This window comes from Bidens hawaiensis, unplaced genomic scaffold, assembly GCF_021521415.1.
Source record: "Bidens hawaiensis isolate Kalapana, Puna unplaced genomic scaffold, B.hawaiensis_p1.1 tig00004618_1, whole genome shotgun sequence".
NCBI classification, from domain to species: domain Eukaryota; kingdom Viridiplantae; phylum Streptophyta; class Magnoliopsida; order Asterales; family Asteraceae; genus Bidens; species Bidens hawaiensis.
The window spans coordinates 728387-753533 of record NW_027491282.1 but is presented as its reverse complement, the minus strand read 5'-3'; the positions used below and the strand labels follow the sequence as shown (position 1 = coordinate 753533).

The 25147-nt window shown below is 35.6% G+C and overlaps 1 protein-coding gene and 1 pseudogene across 1 annotated transcript; one reads left to right on the top strand and one right to left on the bottom strand.

Annotated features, from left to right (window-relative positions):
• Positions 1-587: 587 nt before the first annotated feature.
• LOC143627295 (glycosyl hydrolase 5 family protein-like) lies at positions 588-2930 on the bottom strand. Its single transcript, XM_077097147.1, has 3 exons — positions 2299-2930; positions 1242-1836; positions 588-1046 (listed from the first exon to the last, which is right to left on the bottom strand). Exons 1-3 carry the CDS (start codon positions 2866-2868, stop codon positions 601-603), a joined length of 1611 nt encoding a protein of 536 aa, XP_076953262.1. The 5' UTR covers positions 2869-2930; the 3' UTR covers positions 588-600.
• Positions 2931-8640: 5710 nt separating this feature from the next.
• LOC143627252 (wall-associated receptor kinase 2 pseudogene) lies at positions 8641-11496 on the top strand (annotated as a pseudogene).
• The last annotated feature ends 13651 nt before the right edge of the window (positions 11497-25147 follow it).

Here is a 25147-nt window from a genome sequence, read left to right as displayed (position 1 = left end):
CATTGCTTACCAATTGGTCTTCATATTATAAAACTGTTAACTAGGTAGAACGCATTCAGTTGTGGCAACATTTCGGATTAGGGTTTGTTTGTCATCACAACCAAACTACTAGGTCTAGTAATTACCGCGCAATCAACTTAACAGAATTTGTGACTAGCTTGTTATCACTTTACCTGAACCTGAATTGAATCACTATTTTCTCATAATTGTTTACATATCATAAAATAATCGTGTTGCATTCAAATCATCTTTCAAAACTGTTTGACAACTTCTTTCCATTTTGTTTAATAATTAAGAAGTCATGAGTCAAATTTGCATTTTCTACTGTTTTATCTGTATAAATGATCTTACTTACTCGTAATAGTTAAATGTATTTAAGTGATTAAAAACTTGTTTTTAATTAAAACACGACATCTACGTCATTACATTCCAAAAAAAATTATATTTAATTTAAAACAAAAATAACTCAAAACCGGTCAATAACATAATTTTGTAATGAGACGTCACATCTTTTTCTTCATGAATCTGATCATATTTAAACACAAAAAAATGATATAAAAATCAACATTAAATTCCAATGTTTTTGTAATGATCATTGATCTATATCCTATTGACTGGGACGAGCTTCAACCATTGGCTTTGTGGATTATCATCACACTTCAAAACATCTCTCAAATCATCATCAAGGCATAAACACTTATTTGTCACAATCTTTAAACTAGAAGGATCCACTTCCAAACACAACTTATTTCCTTGGCTGTCCTTCGAGGCCAAATGATGTTTCGAGACGGAAACAACGTTCCAAGAACCTTCAGCTGTCGAGCTCTTGTTGCAATGAGATAATATAGGTGGCACGCCATGTTTAACGGTTGTTAAGCATTGATTTGTGTTCACTAGTTGGATCGAGCTACCATCGCGTTCATGAATCCAGTGACTCGCGTGTTCACAGTTTGTCATGGAGATATTATCGGTTGGCCCGACACATTTTCCGCTTAATGGGTGGTACAAGATGTAAGATGTTTGGTTGCTTGGTCCATGATCATAACCTATATTCGCAATATAACCAAATTTAAATAGAAAATTATAAAAAATCATATAATTCATTTGTTATAAAGTTTGACAGATATAACGACAAGTAAATATAAATGTGAATGAATGCACGTGTGCTATATATAGAAAAAGTCACATGTGTGTGTATATATGTTACTCTATTGAATATATTGAATGTAGTAATAATGTACCTTGAATGTTAGTTTGTATAAAACGTAGCTTATCAACCATTGTAGCATTTCTAAGTTTCTTCCACTTGAAATCATACATCCCGAAAACATCTTCCATATCAACCTTCCCTTCCCTAAACATAAAACTCCCCGGCAACTGCCACAACGCCCAATCGACGTCCATCTCAGCCACTGTCGCCAACAAGCAAACTAAATACCGGTTCTCCATCTCATTTCCACCACTCTGGTCTAACCCGAACTCACTTAAAAATAACGGAACAGGGTTTTTGCTATCTTGTAACAAAAACCCTGTATTGTCCATGAACGTTTTGGTCACACCGGCACAATATTCATTTGTTTGGAAAATCCATTTATCTTTTGGCTGCCCAAATGGGTACCAATGTGACTCGAAAACTAACTTGCTATCCAACTTAATCGTTAAAGGCCGACACTTCAAGAATCCTAGGTTTGTATCATATGACAAACCCGAGAAGATAACGAGGATGTCTGGATTCTCGTGATGAATTGCACCACCACCTTGTTGCATGTAATTGTACCATGTTGTCACGTTTTGTCTTGGCCCACGTAGCTCGTTTCTCATACTCATTGCCACTACCTAACATTTACACTATAACACGTCATTGCATGTTTTAGAAAAGATAAGATAGAAAGTTTAAAAGCTAGTGACATTAAGAATTAGCGCTATAAACAAATCGACCGTTCAAAGAAACTTTGTTCGATAAATTGAATGAATGAAACTTTCACAATAAAACAAAAATATATATGAGTATTACGTGATTAATAAATGATTAAACGTTAAAGAATATACCAAGACAAACTTAGTAGTCGGACCAAATCATTGAAAATATCAAATAAAACATTATTTAAGTTCATTTGTGTTAATAAATCGTTCACAAACAAGTTCAGTTTATAAATGAACAAAAACGAGCAAGAGCTATTGTTCGATTAACTGTTTGTGAACCGTTTAGTCGTCAAATAAAAGTTTAACAGACGAACATAAACAAGACTCTGGCAGACCATTTCGGCCTGCTTACAGCACTATTATTAAAGTAATTACCGACGGATTTCCTTGATATAGACGAGCCACCGCGACCAAACCCCGAATCCATTCATCCGGATCGAAATACCCATCCCCGAAGAACCCGTTCCCGTCATTCTCCCCGCAACACCACTCGGGCAAACTAATGTGGTTATCAAGCACCGCCATTATCTTCCCTTTCCCGAGCTCATTAACGACCGCATTTTGCGCGTCAACAATGCTCATTCCCAACACTTCGGGGTTGTTTTTCGCGACACCGTCTTTAGCGGCAGTCAAGTTCCACCTATCTAGCGACTCCGAAACCGTGAGATTTGCGTAACGTGTGTACATGTACGTAGCCCACGTGAGTCGCACGCAGTTAAACCCCATAATATTATTAATATCCGACACAATATCTTTCATAGGCTTTTTGTTTAAACCCTCCGGAATCATGACTTGAAGGTGTCCCGGCCAGTTTACACAAGCGAGTTTTACGCGGTGGCCGGAATGTTCGTCGATGATCCATCGGGATGACGTGGACAGTGGGAATGAATGAGAATGGAGTACGGAAAATATTAGGAAGAAAACATAAGTGAATTTTGAAGACATGTTTGGAGATGTGCAAATGTTGTGGTTGTCTTTAAATAGGGTGATTTGTTGTTGTTATTGTTATTGTTATTGTTAATAGGGTCAGGTTAACATACAAAATTTCTTAACGTATCTTAGCGTACGCGAATCACGCTCAAGGCAAAAACAAAACGATCAAAGGCAAAAACAAGGCAAAAAACAAAACGCTCAAGCTAAGCTACAAAAACGCTCAACAAAAAATACTAAAACGCTCAAAACGTGTATCGTGAAAAAAAGTAAAAAAATGATCGATTAACGATCCAAATATGTTTTTTTGGTGAATCGATGATTAATTGGGTATGTATTGATGATTTCGAGATGTTGAGATGTGATTTCATGGATCAATTTCATGAAATAAGTATTTTTGTACGTTAAGGTACGTTAAGTATTATTCTATTTTATACTTTATTATTATTATTATTATTATTATTATTATTATTATTATTATTATTAGTATTAGTGACAGTTGTTACCGTCACGGTCAGTACTTTTGTAGAGTTGACTTTATTACGGATCATTGTAGTCACGGATTTTATTTGGTAACTACTATCAAATTTACCATTTAATTCAATTATCATTTCCAATAAAGAAAAAAATTTGTACACAGTTTCCGAAAGAAGAAATAGTTAGTATAATGTAAACTTATAGACCTAATTCAATCCATTTATAAAACAAGATTATTATGTTATGTACAGTTGTCTTATTATAATAAACAACGTTTATATTGAATATTTAATAAAAACCAAAGAAAAGATTTAAAGAAGATAATATGTATAAAGATTAATAAGTTTATATTTGACGACTATAAAAACAGATGTTCAGTTTTAATTAATTTAAAAAGACTTACATATAGTTTTAAGTTTTAACAAACAATATTTTTCTACTTTTCATTGCATTTGATTTCACTTGGTTAATTGAAAGAAAAAACTAGAAAGCATTCATATTAATTTTCCAAAACGACTTTCAGTTTTGTTTCAATAATTTTCTCCACATGTAATTATCAAATATATATATCAGCTAAGTTTTTTTATTATTTTTTTTATCAAAGCCTTTAAACACCAAGGGAACGCTTGAATGTATTGAATTCAAGGTAATTACACATCATGATAAAAAAACGTAATTCGTTTCATATTTGTTCAATTTGTTTATTGTATATATAGTTTTGGTTTCATTCCGTCAAGTATCTTAATTACTAGTTATTTCCCTAAAACATGGGAAATCAAGTTGTCTAGGCGGGGTATTATGCCTTGGTTTTTTTCTTTGATTTTAATTTCTTTATAAAACTTTCTGTGTTTTAAGTTTTGTAAAAATATATATATAAAATACGTAAATATTGATAAATCATACAACTAAAAAAATTAATGACAACTCACTTATTATGCCAGTACGATAGCAATAAATACTCTCGAAGTATTAGCAAATGCAAATATTATGGGTATGCTTTTCCCTTATTATTTGTTTTCTTAATATATATGGATTTATTTACTGGCTGATCTAGTTACTAAAAGTGTTAAAAAAGGTGTCCAACTCATATATTAAAATTAAATACATTAGGAATTTTATAACGTAACTAACCCGAAAAATAAATGACAGTACAGAAATGGTCCCTAGGTTATTAATTAACTTTCCTATTTTTTCAACTTTACTTTATATAGTATAGTACAAATGGCAGCATCTAGGAGTATATATATAGTTTAAGAACAAAATATACGGGCACAAAGTGATGACTTTAAGTGAGCAAAAAAGTCATATATGTATTGATTTTAACTATATATTTTAATAACCTACACCCACCCAAACCCAAACACAGTGTGTTCAACACAACAGTGAAAACACCATAAAAACATTTGTGTCTAACCAAATAAAATAGAAAATAGTGGTGTATGTCTAACCAAATTTCTATTTATGTATATGCTTATCAATATAATTCGGAATATCAATTCTACATCTTCACAAATCATAGTTTTTTTAAAGGGAAATCCCTTTTACTTCACAGAATTTGAATCCACAACCTTTAGGTCATTAAAAGACTTTGTCGATATGTATCGTTGAACCACCAACCCAAGGACTTCACACAAATAATAGTTGCGTTAATGTTGTTTAACACTATTTGATTTCAACAAATTAACTTGATTATTCAAGTAGCAAAACTTTGAAGTTATCCGTGGTTCATGTTGGTGTAACCCTTATCTCTGTCTGAAACTGAAGAGTTGTTAGATCTTTTGGGGGTGATAAGGGCCCCATACCTCACGACTTCACATTAAAATTTTTAAAACACCTTTGGCATTTGCTTAGGAAAATATCCATGGGTTTGTCAAGAGTTCGAGTGCAAAGGCTTTCTCAATCGTTGATGCAACGTCATTCATCACTTTGATCTCTAAAGTACGTGACCAGCTATGGTTAAAGATTTCCGCCTTGTACACCTAGTTGGCTGCCTATATAAAATCTCATCAAAATTTATTGTAACTAGGTTAAAGAAAGTCATTCCCTCGGTCATTAGAGAACAACCTATGTATAAGGTAGAAACATTTTTACGATCACATCATTATAAACAAATCTATTTCTTGGGCAAGAAAATCTAGAAAGAAGGTCATGCTTTTGAAGAAAGATTTTGGCAAGGCTTTCGACTTGGTAAACTGGTAATTTCATCGATTGTATTATGGACCAGATGAGCTTTAGGTTGAAGTGGAGGAAGTGGATACATGGATTAGAAGCGGGGTATGGATTTATGCACTTTTTAACATTAGAAGCGGAGTAATGATAATTGAGGCGCTATGTAAGGCCAATATTTGTGACTTGCGATATCAAATTACGAAACCCTTTAAATATTTATGGTCAAGTTAATAATTAAAGCCGACGAGAAAACCGGACATGAAACGAGAGCTTCGGAACGCGCGTTTAGCTTCAACGGAGAGGGCTTCTAGAATATTATTATTTAACTATAAATAGGGACTTGTATTGTTCTTATTTGTGTGTTTGTTTCAATGGTGTAATTCATCCACCCAAGAGGAGCTCACCTTGGGTGGGTCGGTTCTTATTTAATGTTATCAATATTTTAACTGACAACGAGATCGTTCACTTATATTTTATCTTTATATTATCATTTGTTCGGTCGTTTGATTTACCACACCCGTCTCGACACTTTATCAAGAGCAAAACCGTTAGAGTGGTTGTTTGGGACCTACACGCTATGTTTTCAAATTTTAATGGCATTGCCCTCCCTAATAACGACCCAATTGTTTCACATGCATGTATATATGCAGACGAGAATTGAAAGAGCCATCCAAAATCCGTGCATACTCCATGAAAAGATTTAACAATTTTCACCTAAATATTAGTACTGTTGTAAAAATGGTTGAGTACTCCAAAGGGTGCCGAGGCGATTGAGTTTCTTAAACTCGGCCAATATTACTAGTAATGAGCTAGTCAGTCCAACCCCGTCAAGTCGAATTTTCGTTGTTTTTCACATATTTTCTTTAATTTTCATGTAGAAACTTTGGAAGACGAGAATTAAATGATAACGATGTATGTAATATTATATTTGAATATTAATCTGTGAATTACTTAAGTATATGAACATGTATTTTTTAATTGTATTGATATTCACATGGTTTTTTTATAAATATTAGTAATATATATATAACTTTGTGAAAATAAATTTTGAAATAATTTATCATGTCCAAATACTTCCTGCCTAGCTAGATCAAGTACCCATAACTCACTCATCAATTGTCGTGGCAGCGCCTAACGAATTCTGCAACCTTCCCAAATAGTATTCAAATTAGTGAAGAATCTCTATCTCCACTTTTAAATTAAGAGAGCTAGATTAAGCCATGCAAATTTACAATACCTGTGATCTCGTGATATTTTCTCCATCAGAAGCCCCAAAGAAGTAAATAGACATTTATCCAGTTTACAATCATAGACAGGGTCAGCCCTACAACATTGTTTAGTAAAGTTAGGGCTTGAGGCCTCCAAAAAAATAAAGTATTTGTTTAAAACGTTTAAATATTTATACATGTATAGAAAAGCATATTTAACAAATATAATTAGCATTTTAAATAGTTCCAGGTTAAGATGCATGCATTTCGTTTCCTTCATTCTCTCAGGTTCGATACTTAGTAAGTTTGTTTTGTTTAGTTTCTTATTTCATGTTGTTTCATGGTTGTTCTTTAGTTCCATTATGAAACAAAAACTTTGTAATATCATATATGAAACATGAAACAGCTTGGTAATTTGAAAAATTGAAATTACAAAGTCTCTCATTTCGTCTCTCTAACTCTCGATTAGGGCCTCATTTTTTTTCTTCACTTTAGGCCTCCAAAATAGTTGGGCCACATCTGATCACAGATCTTAGCATACCCGACTACCTCGTCATCTCCTACTCCCTTCCACCTCATACAAACTAGATTGATGCTATTTAATTTTCATCAACCTTGAGATGCTGTTATAAAGGATTGACTTCTTCATCTTGACAAAATGTTAATAACTACGAATAATACTACCAACACATCTTTTACGAGTTTGCCAATAACAACATGTTAACTACCCTTTAAATTTTTGTGGATGTTTCCACTACCTACGATCAAGACATGTAGTTCTTCATGATCATGCTGAGTTTGTTGGCTCGATAGGCCCTCAAATGTGTCACAAACCATCAACCTCACGATCTCACCATAAGAACAAAAATGTTGGTTTACTCGCAATATGTCATTAGGATACTAATGAGCTATAATATGAACTGACGCAGAGCGAAGTAGGAAATAATAAGTGAATAATATTCCTCAACATGAAAAAATTGGTACAGTTTCAAATGAGAAAAACCAATACATCAAGGTCCCATTTACAAGGAAATTCTAGCAGTTTGTCATCAAAGTAGCAAACGAGATTCATCAAAATTCATTTGACAACTAGTAAATTGCATGAGTTGGCAATAACTCATGATTTGCTTATTAAACTAAAAGGCAAGAAAAGCCTTTAATTCAAATTCAAACGAAGCAAAAAGTTGTGTTCGTTTTAAGTTGAACTCTTTTCATGTATCATAACTAATATAAAGTTTTACTTGATGTGTTGTCTAGTTTAACCACATCCGCAAATCTCTTTAGTTTTGACTACTTAAAGTAAATCTCTTTAGTTAAGACTACATTAAGTTGGACATTTTTCACTCTCTTCTACATTCCCACCAACCCCGTTACGAGTCGTTTACTTGAATTATTGACTTATTAATGGTACGTTATGGTTCCTCCTCAATTGAAAAGTGCTCATTTTGGAGGAGTTGAACACGTTTTAGTTGATGTGTTGTTTAGTTTCACCACCTTGGTAAATCCCTTTAACTATGCTCATTATTAAGTTGGACCCTTTTCACTCTTCTATCTTCCGCATTCTAAATGGTTCATATGAGTTGATTTAATTTGAAAACCACTGTCAGAATTAATTAAAATACGAACACGTCTAGTTCCAAGTATAGTTCAAAGACTCACATTAACATTTTAGTAAAACAGAGTCACAAATATGTATAAATTGCAAATTTTAAATCCACAGCAGAATAGAAGAAAATTAATGGTAGATATTCATTTGAGACCGATTGGTAAATTAAAGTCTTTCTTTGAAGTGTTCCATACGGTTAAACCCAAAACCATATATAACATACGTAGAGTCGGTCAATGCAAAAAATAGCTTGAAAAACGAAAAGTATTTCACTGGCCGGTCTGGACGGGTTAACTTGATTAGTTTCTCCCTTAGTTTTTAAACATTTAATTTCCAAACTTTCACGTTATATGACTTTTGGGGTTGACAGTTAACACTACCTTGAAGGCATCCTATAAATTGATATATGTTCGCTTAATTGTAAACGAAAACACACACAAAAATATAAAAGAAAGGATAAACATGCTTCTTCATATAATTATGATCCTCTCTCTTTTAACATTTCCTTTCTCAACGGCCTTGGGAACTCTTCAAGGCTCCACCATTAACAATATAGCAAAGCCAAACTGTCCAACCCACTGCGGGAATGTGATGATTCCATACCCTTTTGTTATTGGTAATGACATGGGTTGTGCGCTTGACAACTCGTTCTACGTGACTTGTAACAAGTCCTACGAGAAACCAAAGTTGTTTCTCCGTTCAAGCAATATAGAAATATACAACATTTCAGATACGGAGTTTCGCGTTGGCACTTTCGTTTCTTATAAGTGCTACAACAGAAATGGAACCATACAAAGTTCTTATGATTGGTGGATACGGTTTGGTGATTTCAGTTTCTCTCAAAAGAACAGGCTCACAGTTCTTGGGTGTGACGATCTTTCTATGATCCGAGGGACCAATGGTGCAGACTTTTCTAGTGGCTGTTTGGGACTATGCAGCAGAGCACAAGATTTGTCTGAAAATGGAACATGCTCAGGAATTGGCTGTTGTCAGACATCTATACTGAATGGGTTACAATACTTTAATGTTACACTTAGTTCCTTTCAAAACCACACAGATGTTTGGTCCTTCAACCGCTGTGGCTATGCGTTTCTTGGTGAGGAAGGCAGTTTCTCGTTTCAGGGCGCCCGTGATTTATATCCAGATTCGGGTATTGTGGAGAGGATAGAGTCCACTGTCACTATTGTCGTAGATTGGGTAATTGCGCATTCCATTCGGGGTTGCTCTGAGTCTACCGCATGCAAAGAAAATAGCTCCTGTTATGAGGTAGACACTGGTGGCTATCGTTGTAGATGCAACGATGGTTATGAGGGTAACCCCTATCTTGATCTGGGCTGCCAAGGTCAGTTTCCGGTACATATCAAAATAATCTGAACAGGCATATATAGGAAGTATTATAATATTACTAGTTTACTTAAAACAATGCTCTACTTAAAATCTTCAATAACATTGATTAATTATATGGCTTTTGATTGAAGTTTCAGTGTGTAGCTCAGTAGCTCTTCAACTTTGCTGAAGGTTTCAATCAACATAATTTCTTTTTCCTGTTTCGAAAAGCAACTTAAAGCAGGATATGTTCTGCTTTCTGTAATAAGTTTGCCATGTTTCCTTTTTATAGACATCAACGAGTGCGAGGATCCAGGTTCCAACCCTTGTTATGGTGATTGCATAAATACTCCAGGGAGTTACAATTGCACATGTCTGTCGGGATCGTTTGGTGATGCAAACACAGAAAATGGCTATCAAAAGACTCAAAAGCCCAAAGATTTGAGGTTTTCTTCAACAGCATTCATTATAGGTATTCTTTCTTGAATGTATAAAAATGTGTGAACCACTACTTGAAAATAAATCTTTTCTAAGATGGTAGTTTCCAAAAACCATCTTTTTCATTGAAATTGACCACAACCATTATTAATTGAAGTGTTTTTCATTTTCAATTCACACATAGCAATCGTGTTTGGGCTGTTAGCAATACTATCCGGTTTAATTGGGATTTTATATGGAATAAGAAGGAGGAAGCTAATGAAGCTTCGAGAAAAGTTCTTCAAGCAAAATGGGGGAGTGTTGCTGAAACAAAAAATCAGTTCACATGGGTCTCACGAGGCAATGACATTGTTTAGCACATCACAACTTTGTAAAGCCACTCGTAATTATTCTAAAGATAATATACCCATGGATTAGCCAGTTCCTATTTGGAAGGCTGCCTATGGTGTAGTGTATAAGGGAGTTTTGTCTGATAAACGTGTTGTTGCAATTAAAAAGTCTAAAATAGTGGATGAGAGCCAAGCAGAGCAATTCATAAATGAAGTCTTGATCCTTACACAAGTCATTCATCGAAATGTGGTAAAGCTTTTAGGGTGTTGTTTAGAAGAGGAAGTCCCTGTATTGGTTTATGAATTCATCTCTAATAACACTCTTTTCTATCACATTCATTCTAGATTGGGTGGAAGGAGTTGGTTATCATGGGACAATCGATTGAGAGTAGCTATTGAAGCTGCAAGTGCACTTGCATACCTTCATTCAGAAACTATTATGCCAATCATACACCGTGATATCAAGTCTACAAACATACTATTAGATGATAACTATACCGCAAAAATTTCAGATTTTGGTGCATCAAGATTAGTCCCATTAGATAACCAACATGTAACTACTCTTATTCAAGGCACACTAGGGTATTTGGATCTAGAGTACTTTAACACAAGCCAACTAACAGAAAAAAGTGATGTATATAGCTTTGGTGTGGTCCTTGCAGAACTCATAACCGGGAAAAAAGCAATTGGTGTTGATAGGTCTGATGCTGACAAGAATTTATCAATATATTTTGTCAACTCAAGTACGAACAAATGCTTATAAGAAATTGTAGAACCTCGAATATTGCGTGAAGGGAGATTTGAGCAGATAGAAGCGGTAGCCGAGCTAGTGAAAAGATGCCTTAATACACTAGGCCAAGATAGACCTACAATGAAAGAGGTGGCTATGGAACTAGACAACTTGAGGAAATTCACAACTCATCCTTGGATTCAACGACAAACTTTTCAAAACACCAGAAGCGTAGTTCTGGAGGTTGAGCAACCGGATCTTTATGAGGTCCCATTAGTATCACATGGTACTAATGATAAGGAAGCTTAATCGAGTAGCACATACATTGCATTTGAAGATAACATATATGTATTTTTGTGAGCATCACCACCTCACCCAATATGGCTGGTATTCAAGATATTAGTTAGAGATTCATAATAAATAGTCAAAATTTGTGACACACTAATTTTATTTGTTCACTAAATGAGTGGCTTTCTTTCTCTCTATATTAGTATATTCCCATTGTATTTTTACTTTCTTGTATCTCTATATTCCAGTTGTATTTTAGCACTGCATGCAACTCTTTATTTTAGGCATTTTTATAAGGTGTAGTGGTGGCCACTGCTTATTAGGGGTTGATACGTACGTTTCTGGCTCGCTTTTTTTTTTTTTTACTTTCTTCTCTCTTCACAAATGCCCGCATGCACCATTCATCTCTAATACTCTCTATATGATATTGTTGATGAATTCTGAATACAGTGGTTCGGTTTCATAATTTTTTGCTTCATATTGACACTGAGGTTTCTTATAAGTGATACAACCAAAATGGAACTGTACGTACACGATGATTTTGATGTGTGGTTTCGGTTAAGTGAGTTCATGTGCTCTCAAAAGAACAAATTTACAGTCCTTGGGTGTGATAATTATTCTTTCATGAGAGAGACAAACAATGCAGACGTTTCTAGAGTCTGTTCGGGTGTATGTAGCAAAGCAGAGGATGTGGCTAATTATAGGAACTGCTCAGAACTGGGCTGTTGTTCGACATCTATACCCAAGGACCTAGACTACTATAATATTATAGTTAATTAACTCCTATCGAAACCACGCAGATGTTTGGTCCTTCACCCGCTGTGGCTATACGTTCCTTGGTGAGGAAGGCAGTTTTGTGTTCCATGGCGTCGCTGATTTATATGTTGATTCGGATGTTGTGGAGAGGATCGAAGCAAGCGTCCCTATTGTGTCAGATTGGGTAATTTCACCCAACACGGGTTGCTCTGAGCCCGCTGCATGCAAAGTAAATAGTTTCTGCTATGACGTAGGAGGTGGTGGGTATCGTTGTAGATGCAACAATATGTTACGATACAAAATGGTAATCAAGCTAGAGAATTGTAGAAGCAGAAGAACACATGAGAAGAAGGGGATAATCTCTCAAATCAATAGCCAGTTCATTACGTATCATCTCATCGTTTAAATACACTCAATACAAATGACTAATTACACTTACAACCCCCACAATATGATAATATTACTATTGACCCCCTCTACTATATACTGCATAACATTACCCCCTCCCCTCAAAACATTTTTGTCCTAAAAAATCAGCATAAGGAAAAATTTGCTAATCAAAACTATCAAAACCAAATGTGGAAAAATCTCGTGCTTCATCAAGTCTTGATAGCAAAGCTTTTGTTGTCTTCTTAATGGCTTTGGTAATAAAAACAATATTTGCACCAAACCAATTGCCATAAATTCGACACATTCGCGAACACGACCTTGTGCAAGGACTATTAGTATTGTGGTGCCACCTCCAACCAATTCATAGGCCCTTGCAACTGCTTGTCTAACAAAGTTTGTACCAATATTCTATGTTGGATCTTCCAGTTCAACCTCTTTAGCAACAGTATCCTTGTTATTTACAATTCTTAGGGCATCATACTTGCTTTGTAGAATTACATTCCTGCTCTTATGACCAAAAATAACTACAACTAGATCTACAAGTTTATTTACACCAGTTTGCAGATTCTTTATCGCTGACCCGTCCTTGTAAAAATACATGCCAATCGCAGCGATTTTAATAGCTTGTTGGGTCCCTCTAACAACAAGATTTTGTTTTCTACCTAAAGATTTTCCACATCGGATAACATTAAAAAAGTAGTTATTCAGTTGCGTTGGTAACATTTAGTTCAATCACACTAGCATTTGCAAAGCCACTTAAGCCTACAACCTTCTTTACTCTATTATTTCTCACCACTTTCTTGGTTAATCTAAACTCACTCCAGTGGCCCATAAAAGTATTTATATTGAACAAGTATGATATTTCACATAGCCCAAAATTCAAGACTCTGTGTATTTAGAGCCACCTTCCATATTTTTCCAACATAAACTACCATAGCCATATTAACAGGTCCATTGTCATCATATCTATTTGCTTGTTTATTCAAACAATTAACTCGATCTCGTAGATCTCCTGGAGTCTTTTTGTCCCATATTTTTCTACTTTTCTTTTTCCAACAAAATACCAACATATCTGCAAGAAGGTCACCAATTTATTTAACATCATATGCGTCTTTATCCTTACATGTTGCAGCTCTATAATTCCCAATGGTAGATGAAAACAGAACCATATGAACACATGTCTTCCTTATTATCTCTTGATCACCCACTTCAATTAGTTTCTTCTTTTGTGCGTTGGTAAAAAAAACATGCTTTTTTGGGGGAGAGATACTATTTCAGCAATCGAATCACGAGTATCTAAAATATTCATACCTAAGGCTTTTCCACAAAGTGGTGACGAAACGTATAACTTGTACAAATCTTTCCATTTTCCAACTCGATCCAATCCATTCGTTCGTAGAGCTATTTACTCGATTGCAGACATTTCAGGAACACCTCTAACAGAGGGACAAATAGTCAATTTTGAAAATGTGAATATGGTTATTTTCATTGTTCCTTGAATCATCTTTTTTATATTCCTTTGACTTACTTGTTATAAATGTATGACTACTTTGATCAACTTTGATGGTCAAACTATCATCCAACTTGATCAACTGATATGTTGAATTGTTGAATTGTTTAGGCCGTAAGAAGCATCTATTACAAATGTGATTTCAGACACAACAGATGGACCATTGGTATCCAAATCATTGTCACACGCCATAAGTGGAACTTTAATATCCAGTTTATCAATAGAAACCATGAATGGAGCTTCATTATCAATTTCTTCCGCTTCTTTTCTTAAATCATAACCAAAAACTTCCTTTATTTCACTACTAACATGCCCAAGCATTTCATCAAACACCTTTGATGCAGTCTTATTATCATTTACATTTTCTCTTAAAACATCATTATCCTTTCCATTCTCCAATGAGTTAGCATCATTGGATTCTTGAATCTCAACCCCATTTTTTGCTTTCATCAAATTCCTCATCACGGTTCACACAAAAAGATCCACTTCCTACCTTCTAAAATTCTTTGTTACCAAAGCAAGTGGTAAGCAAATTATCTTGTTTCATTGACACTTCATAAGCCTCCTTAAGTGTTTTTGGACTCAAAAACATACCCACCACTTAATTTCATAATTGAGACCCCCCACAAATAAACTTGTAGCATAATCCTTAATTAGAATTACTTTATTAAGGAGAAAATCAAATGTATTACAATATTCTTGAAACAGACCAATTTGCTGTGAGTTCTTGATGCCTTCCATGGATGATGTTGTATTTAGAGTTCTTGTTTCTTCAAATTTGGTTTCGAATAAGCTAGGACTTCATTTTCCCATGTGATGATCCAATCCATTCATCAACACATCTGTAACCACTGTAAAGTTCCCAAGTAGTTGGTGGTTTTGAATAATTTGGAATGTAACCACAACATTGACCCCTTCCTTCATATTGTAACCAACCGAAAGAACACCTACGATACCCACACACATGAACCCGTTTTCCCATATCAATCCCCCACACGAACACAAAAACACCATTGTTGCCTGAGATTAATGCTGTCAACAACCTCTTATTGCCCTAATTGTTGAATTAAACCTTCACCCAAATTTAACTAACCCTAACTGACTAGACAACTGTAAATTGTTGATCGCATTGTTAAAATGTCACATCCTAAACCACGGCCTAGGCGTATGACAACTATGTTGGTACCACAAGTGTAAATAAATCAGAGTTACGTTCAATTAGCGGAAGAGTTAGAAAACTTGTGGATTTAAGTTGTAAATATTTACATAAACAAAAGTCGGGGATTTAAAAGATTCCCGAGCTAAGTTTAAAGATTACTTGTTTACATTACAAAAAAACCATCAATATATATAAGTTTATACAAAAGAAAATCCGAGCCATCGGATATAAGTAGCACCTCGATACTCCAAGTGTTAAACTTGTTCACCTGCAAAATGTAAATAGAATACGTCAGCAACGAATGCTGGTGAACACGCTGACACAAAAATATTTTCTTTTACTTTATTACCCCTCGAGACTACGCCTGCCTCGGCCCAACGTGGCTTAGGAATAACAAAGTCAAATAACACATTTATAAATTCAAGTCTCTACTCTAGGTCACCTCAGCAAACACCGCAGCGTTCGACTTAGTTAAGTACCCGTAAATATACACAAAGATCGTACTTTCCGCGGGAAAGCGTCCTACGATCAGGGTGGTGCGATGTGCCCATCACGTAGTACAACCTATGTAAGGATCCAAACATACGTATACCACAGCCTGAGGGCTAGGTTTATACTTTCATTTATAATGGTTTTAGGAACACTTAGTTCGTTGTAAACAATTTTCATATAACATGTTAGACTCGTTTGAAAACAAGTTTATAAAAGTTTGGGGGCGAATTCACCTTATCTCTTTGGGATCGGCTTCACTCACCGTCCGAGGGTCTTTTCCTTGCTATCTCGCACCTAGAGTACGAGTATAACCATTTGTTAGTCGGATATACAATCCAGCTTAAGACCTTTAGTCTTATTTTATATCTCTACCTCGATGAACCTTTAGTTCATATATTTCTTTTACTTGAAAACCTTTAGTTTAAAAGTAAATTATAAACCTTTAGTTTATATAAAAACCCGACGTTTCTTCTTCTCAAAGAAACGTATTCTTTTTCTTTTATTATTTAAGAATACTCATTATTACTTAAATAATAATTTCATAACAAAGAATATAATCATATATACTTACACACATATATATTTGTCAATTCATATTCTTATTTCTTTTCTTTGTTATGTTTGTATTTCTTTTCTTTTATCGAGGTATCGAGTATAACTTCGACTTAAGGCCTAAGCCTTTTAATATAATATTATATTATATTCAATTTGTCGTTACGCCTAACCTTTGTTGTCATTTTGGAAACCCTAGGAACTCGAGCAATACTCCAACGCCGCTTGATCTCTTTTTCCGTCAAACGATAACACCAATCTTCAACACTCGTTGGCACGCTTATCGAAACTCATTGCCATAATAACAAACGCCTTCTTGGTATGAGGGTGGAGGGTGGCACGCACTTCGAGGAAACGTTGATACACAAACGAGATAATCGGAACACGTTTATCGAGGAAATAAGACATGAACTTCGAGGTGGATCGAGTATGTGATTAGGGTATTGTAGAGATATGTTAGAGAGATGTTTTGTGTGTGTGTTTTGGTGTGAGATCAGCTGAACCCGTGGCCTTCTATTTATAGGCAAATTTTGGAGCCTATCGCGATACGCGATAGCCTCCTGGCTAAGCACATTGTGTATCGCGATGTAGGCTCATCCAGTCACCACTTAGACCTGCCACGTGGCGACACGTGGCAGGCTTTGTGCCGCGTGGCGACACGAGGCGGACGTGTTGCCACGTGGTGACACCTCACCACGTGGCGGCAGACGGTGCCACCATGTGCCACGTGGCACATGTGTCACAATGTGTCAGGCCACGTCATCGCGATACGCGATGACGTCAGCTCAACAGCGATCGCGTATCGCTATTGACTTCATCTAGAACCTTTGACCAAGCCCCATCGCGATACGCGATGGGCTTGTCTTTTGTCCCGTCACGTATCGCGATAGGACAAGAAATCAGAATTTTCACTTTAAACCCTAAGGTTTGGAATTTGGTATATTTGGTCCATTGACTTTGGAAAGTTAACATTTTGAACTCGAAATTTTCACGATGTTACATCACTAAATTGAATCAATCACCAATGTGGATTGACTAATTGTTACCAGAACTAAAGTTCATTAAACTCTACTTGAACGCAACTATGAATTGCTGCTAGTTATCACCGGAATTGGTTGCTTGAAGAGCGTCCGAAAGGTTCGAATGGCTGTGATACCACTTGTTCGATACAAAATGGTAATCGAGCTAGAGCATTGTAGAAGAAGAAGAATAACACATGAGAAGAAGGAGATAATCTCTCAAACCAATAGCCAGTTCATTACGTATCATCTCATCGTTTAAGTACACTCAATACAAATGACTAATTACACTTACAACCCCCACATTATGATATTATTACTATGGACCCCCTCTACTATATACTACCAAACACAATGGTTACCAGTGTAACCCCTATCTTGATCCGGACTGCCAAGGTGAGTCTTCACCATCTATACTTAGAGCATTCTCATCCCATTCCCCATCCACATATCTATAATTACATTAAAAAACACTACATTTCTCTCTCCTGTTCAATTAAATAATATTTTTTATACCTTTATCATTACATTTTTCTCTCTCCTCTACTCACAACCAATCCAACAAATATTAAAAAATAAATAGGGGCAAACAATGCTCCCCAAATGTTTCCCCAAATTTACAAAAAATCACTACATTTCTCTCTCCACCCTATAATTTACACTCACAATCACTCACAACCTCACCATATAATTTACAAGCTCCCCACACATAATTATAGAGGATGGGATGAGAATGCTCTTACTATACATTATAATATATTTAAGGAGGACAAAAGTATTTTTTTTTTACAATTTTTAAATGTGTATCGACACAAAGTTTATTAATTTGACTACCTTGGTCATCTTTTGCACACACATGCCAACCAATTATGAGATGTTAATCTATGTAAAAAATTGATTTTCAACAATTGTTACAATATTTTGACAAGGGGATTTGAAATCGAGTAAAATATTTGTAGATGACCGGGAAAATGAACGGAAAATAATAACAAATATGTATTGATTGTTAAAAGTAAACGATATTTGCTTGGCATATAAGGGTGATACGGTTCGATCTCATAAGGGTGTTAGGAGGAGATCAAGATTTAAATAAGAATATAATAATTAATATATATATATATATATATATATATATATATATGGGTGCAGTTACTGTACGCTAATTCCTTAACGTATGGTATATTCTGAATTAATATATATATATATATATATATATATATATATATATATATATATATATATGGGTGCGTTTGCTGAGCGTTTTCCAGAGCGTTTTAGGTTTTTTCCTTTGTTTTTTTACCTTTGAGCGTCTCGCATATCTACCGTACGTTAAGGCATTAGCGTACAGTAACTGCACCCTATATATATAATTTAGAGTATATATGTTAGTAATACTTACTCGATATACAGCGCTATTTCAGGCGTATTCTACAGCACATAGAAATGTGCTCTCTTGAAGAGATCAGGAGAAACTTCAACTAATTTAGCGCCTGTGACAAGAATTGTCTCCCCATTATCATCATGCTTATCATGTGGAATACCAACAGTACTCTTGATGTTTTTTTGAATTCGCTCAGAAACTCGATTGTTTCTTCCACAATGTTCTCCTCAGCAATGCACCATTCTGGATAAGTGTTGTTTCGCACATACCCTTTGATAACCTTCATACACCTTTCAAAGGGATACATCCAACATCATGGTGGCCCCATAATTTTGTCTCTCTGACAAGGTGCACGGTTAAGTGAACCATGACATCAAAAAATGATGGCGGAAAGTACTTCTCCAGCAGGCACAGTGTAACTATTTTCTCTTTCTGCATCTTATCAAGCTCTTCTACAATGATTTATTTGCTACAAATTGACTTGAAAAAAAAACAAAGCCTGATTATAGCATTTCTCATTGGTTCTAGCATGATAAACCGTATTGCAAGGGGCAGAAACTGTTGCATAAGCAAGTGATAATCATGTGATTTAAGGCATTGTAGCTTCCTTTCTTTAAGATTCACCAAACTAGAGAAGTTAGAACAATACCCTAATGGAGCCTTTAGTTTATACAATGTTTCAAGAAACATGTCTTTTTCTTGTGCTGATAATGTGAAGCATGTTGCAGGCAGTTCTGTATTGTTGTCTTTTGCTTTCGGTTGCAACTCCTTTTTAATCCCTAAAATCTCCAAATCCTTTCTAGCTGCCAATCCGTCTTTTGTCCTACCGGGAATGTTCAGCAACGTCCCGACAATACTTTTTGCCACATTCTTTTCATCATGCATCAAATTAATACAATGTTGGACAGGTAAATACTTCCAATAGCTGAGCCGTTGGTACCATATGTTGAACTTCTTCCAATATGGTTGCGGTGTTGTGTTATCCCTTTTTCTCTTACTCCCACTTAGGGATTCAGATCCCTTTCCCCATTCATTGTTAATGTTTTTGACCTCGTCGTATATTTCTTCCCCTGTCATAGGCTTTTTAGCGGTTCTCATCTCCTCTTTTCCGTTGAACGTCTTTGTTTGTTTTCTGAAAGGGTGGTCATGTGATAAATACCTTCTGTGGGCAGCATAACTTTGCTTCTTTGTGTGATAAATTCGAACACACTGAGTGTCGCCCGACACACTACACAACCTTTGAATCCCCTGTAAGGGCAACCACATAGTGTACTAAGAGCAGGGTAATCATTAATCGTCCTTAACACAACTGCACGTAGTGTAAACATTTCTTGTTTATATGCATCATATGTTGGCTCCCCGACCTCAAATAAAGATGCTAGATCGTCAATTAAAGGCTGTAAAAACACATCAATATTGTTTCCTGGCACTCCGGATATTAGTAAAGAAAACATGATGAACTTTCTTTTCATACACATCCAAGGTGGAAGGTTGTAAATGACTGCTAAAACAGGACAAACACTGTGGTTTCTGTTGCCTCTATGTACGTTGACCCCATCAGTGCAAATCCCTTGTAACAACCCCATTTATATGGTTATATTTTTTTTCACACACTATGTTATAAACTTATAAACAAACAACACTATATAAATATGAAATATGAAACATGACCTAGGATTCATACGGTGTTGTGAATTGGTTTCAAGAGAAGCCTGATGGCTTATAGCATATTGGGTCAAACCCAAAATACCAAAAACCATCAAACCAAAACCATAACTTAAAACGGATTATGCAATAAAGCTTACAAGCAATTGACGTTTCACATTTCATATGTGAAACTTGGGTCCATAAAACTCATCATTCACAGCCCAATAATTAAGAAAGATATATCATACCAACAACATATATAAATAAAGTCCTTAAATTGACTATCACATTACAAGTCACAAACTAAAGTAAATTACACGCACGCGCGTACTAGTAGTACCCAATAATGTTAAAAATGGCTTATACATAATAATAAGTGCACACAATAATATGATATGAAACATTAATTACCTAGCGTTACGGTGTAAATAAAAACTTGCAAGAGTTACGATAATAAGACCAATATTGGAAAACTTAGCATTTAGCAAAATGAAACATAATTACATAGTACCCTTAATATTTTTGACTCACAAGGTGATGATATTATTTATTTTGTTTTCACAAACTTATTTACATATGAATATAATTCTTTTTTGAGTTCTTTATAAATTTAAATCTATGAGATTTGCTTAAATCTCTTTTCCCTCGCTCCTGTAGCATCGTAGCCTCCTCCCATGTCTTTCTCCTTTTTTTTATTTGTTTATTTTATTAGGAAATCTACATAAAATCTTTCTTAAAACAAAGATATAATATCTCTTAACCTCCTGCAAAAGCAACAAATCCTTACAAAACCAAATCCTTACAAAATCTTTAGGGTTCCAAGGTGAAGATTTGAAAATCAAAATCACAGAACTTGAACCACTCCTCTATTAATGCAGAAGATTTTCAAGATTGCTTCTCATCCTTAAATCAGCTTCCATGATCATTGTTTTAGTCAACGTGCTCTTCAAATTCCATTGTTTTCTCTCTATGCTTCAGCCATAATAAACTCCCTTTTGAAGCCTCACTCATCCCTTAAAACAATCAACAAGTTCATCAAGGAAGACACATAAATCAACCTTTGGTTCTTGCCATTTCTTGATTATCTACATCCATGACAACCCTAAATTGTTCCAGCCCTAAACTGTCCAAGGAACCTCCTGTCCCTTTGCGTTTTGCTGATAAAATTCGAGCCAGAGAAAGTGTAACATCGTGAATATTTCGAGTTCAAAATGTCAACTTTTCAAAGTTAAGGGACTAAAATGGCAAACTTCCAAAGTTGAGGGTTAAAAATAAAAATTATGAAATTTTGACCCATCGCGCTACGCGATGGATCATAAAAGAGACCCATCGCGTACCGCGATGGGATGTCTGACTGCAAGACGCGTGGCACGCCACGTGTCCCGACACGTGGCACGACGTCCGCCACGTGTCAACACGTGGCACACTGTCTGCCACGTGGCGACACGTGGCAAATCTACTATTTGCGTCATTAGGGCTATGTCGCGGTACGCGACGGGTGCCCTGAAGGCGGTCGCGTACCGCTAGGGGTGTTCAAAACCGGATATCCGGAGTTTCGGATATCCGAACTTCGAATATCCGGACCTTTCGGATAGTGGATTTCACTATCCAAATTCGAATCCGAAATTTCGGATATCAGAACTTCGGATATTCGAAAGTTCGGATATCCGTTCGGATAGTGAATCGGATATCCGAAAATCTAAAAAAAAATAAAATAAAAAATAATTTGTAACCTAACAAGCTTTGAACAGATCTTGAATCTAACAATCAGTAATTGAAAGTATGAGATACCATCTAACAATAATAATCTCACAAGGTTTGAAAGAAATATGTAATAAACATTAACCATCTAACAACTAAAATTTCAAGATTGAAGAGACAAGTGGAGGCTAAATCGACATGAGAAGAGGGTTGAGGGCCGCAACAATTAGTAGACGACGGTGGAGGGTTGGATCTATGTGAGAAGGGGGCCGAGTGTGTTGACGAGCTAGAGGTTGTGACCGGTGACGGGCTGGAGATGGTAACCGGTGATGGGTTGGAGGTGGTGATGCTGAACTAGTGCTCTTGATAGAGAGAGAGCGCATAGACTAGAGATGGTAGCTTATTTAGAATTAAGGTTTGAATACGTATCCCCTATTTGCAACAATATAAAATAAAACAAAAAAATATTAAATTTAATATATCGGATAGTTCGGATATCCGAACTATCCGAAAATTTTCAAAACTGTTATCCGAATCCGAATCCGAATTTTCGGATATCCGAAATTTCGGATATTTCGGATTCAGATTCTTTTGAACACCCCTACGTACCGCGATGGGACCCCATGATTTGTCTATAAATAGCAGGTTCGGGATTTCATATTTTCACATCCCAAACAACTCTCTTACTTCTCTCTAACCTCTCTCTAAAATCCCGTCAATCATATTAACAATTCGCCTCGATAAACGTGCCGAAATTCCTCGAAAAACGTGTCCAGATCCTTGAATTCTGTGTCGATGTTTCCTCGAAGTGCGTGCCACTCTCCACCCACATACAACCAAGTAAGGAGTTTGTCCTCGAAAGACGTGCCATCGATTGTCGAAGATTGGTGCTATCGTTGAAGTGCCAAAGTTGATCGAGAAAGTGAAGCGGCGTCGAAGTGGTGCTCGAATTCCTAGGGTTCTAAACGCCAACAAGGTTAGGCGTAATGTAAAATAAATATAAGATAATATTATATTAAAGGCTTAAGCCTTAAGTCGAGGTTATACTCGATATCTCGATAAAAGAAAAGAAATACAAACATAACAAAGAAAAGAAATAAGAATTTGAATTGACAAATATATATGTGTGTAAGTATATATGATTATATTCTTTGTTATGAAATTATTATTTAAGTAATAAGAGTATTCTTAAATAATAAAAAGAAACGATTACGTTTCTTGGAGAAGAAGAAACGTCGGGTTTTTATATAAACCAAAGGTTTATAATTACTTTTAAACTAAAGGTTTTCAAGTAAATGACATATATGAACTAAAGGTTCATCGAGGTATAAAACAAGACTAAAGGTCTTAAGCCAGATTGTATATCCGACTAACAAGTGTTTATACTCGTACTATAGGTGCGAGATAAAAAAGGGAAAGACCCTTGGACGGTGAGTGAAGCCGATCCTAAAGCGAAAAGGTGAATTCGCCCCCAAACTTTTATAAACTTGATTTCAAATAAATCAAACATGTTATATGAAAATTGTTTACAAGGAACTATGTGTTCCTAAAACCATTATAAACAAGAGTATGAGCCTAGCCCTCAGGCTGTGGTATACGTGTGTCTGGATCCTTACATAGGTGGTACTACGCGGTGGGCACGCCGCACCACCCTCGGTCGTAGGACGCTCTCTTGCAGGGAGTACGATCTTTGTGTATATTTACGGGTACTTAACTAAGTCGAACGCTGCGGTGTTTGCTGAGGTGACCTAGAGTAGAGACTTTAATTTATAAATGTGTTATTTAACTTTGTTATTCCTAAACCACGTTGGTCCGAGGCAGGCGTAGTCTCGAGGGGTAATAAAGTAAAAGAAAACATTTTTGCGTCAGCGTGTTCACCAGCATTCGTTGCTGACGTATTTTATTTACATTTTTGCGGGTGAACAAGTTTAGCACTTGGAGTATCGAAGTGCTACCTATATCCGATGGCTCGGATTTTCTTTTGTATAAACTTAAAGATATAATGGTGGTTTTGTTAATGATAAACAAGTAATACTTTATATAACTTAAACGGGTACTTTATACTCCCGTCTTTTGTAATATTACAATTTCAATCCACATGTTTTCTAAGTCTCCCGCTAATTGAAGGTAACTCTGATTTATTTACACTTGTGGTACCAATATAGTTGTCATAGGCCTAGGCCGTGGTTTAGGGTGTGACAAAAAGATTCCCGAAACCATCTTCAAACGGTTATCACGCACACCATCAATTAATACTTGTAAGATTGAAACCCAAATTTGACATACTAAGTTTTAAACTCTTTTACTTGTTTTCATAAAAAGATGCCAGCCCCTTGTGACCATATTCTTGACACATTTGCCCTGAACCGCATACTTGACCACATCAGCTTTAGTCAACCAGAAGAAAGTCTCAAAACATACCTAGGTAGGTGTCCATCAAGGTAATCTCAAAATCATTGTTTTATCACTAAACACCTTTGTTTTTCACCTGGATTTGTTCTAAACCCCTTTACTTATCATGCGTGATCACATTTACCACAGAAGCCTTGGGCCTCTTAATTTGAAGTCTCTTATAACCCTCTTGAATCTGCTATGAAAGGAGGTACCATTCCTAACCCGCTTCCTCGTTTATTTTGTTTAAAATCTTGATTTTACACACTTAATAGGCACCATGGATATAATATGGGCACAATATTGTGAAATCAATATTTTTCAGTAAGCATAAACGTCCCAGTCTTTCCAAAACAATGAGTCACTTTCGAAAAGATCATACACACAATATATACGCTATAACTAAAACAACTTACGTGATAAAAAAAACACTTATAAGCCAAAACCATGATATTTGTTTGAGAACTTCCAGAAGTAGTTTTCTCTGGTAAATATATGTATAAACTAAGCGTTTGGAAGAAAAATCACCTTGTTTTAACATCTGGGTTAATCACGCGGTTAAACCGAATGTTAACGGGTTAAAAACCCGAAATCGAAACAAATATTAATAAGATCAGTCCTGGAACATTGCCAAAACTTTATATCTACTTCTAATACCAAATATGAGTTTACAAGTCATCCTAGTATTTCTATAATAGATTATAACTTTTACGATTAACAATAAC

Coding starts and splice junctions, on each gene's coding strand:
- LOC143627295 (XM_077097147.1), bottom strand. CDS start 2,868: ATGTCTTCAAAATTCACTTATGTTTTCTTCCTAATATTTTCCGTACTC. Junction 1,837..2,298: donor TATATCAAGGAAATCCGTCG/GTAATTACTTTA, acceptor TGTAAATGTTAG/GTAGTGGCAATGAGTATGAG. Junction 1,047..1,241: donor TATACAAACTAACATTCAAG/GTACATTATTAC, acceptor TTGCGAATATAG/GTTATGATCATGGACCAAGC.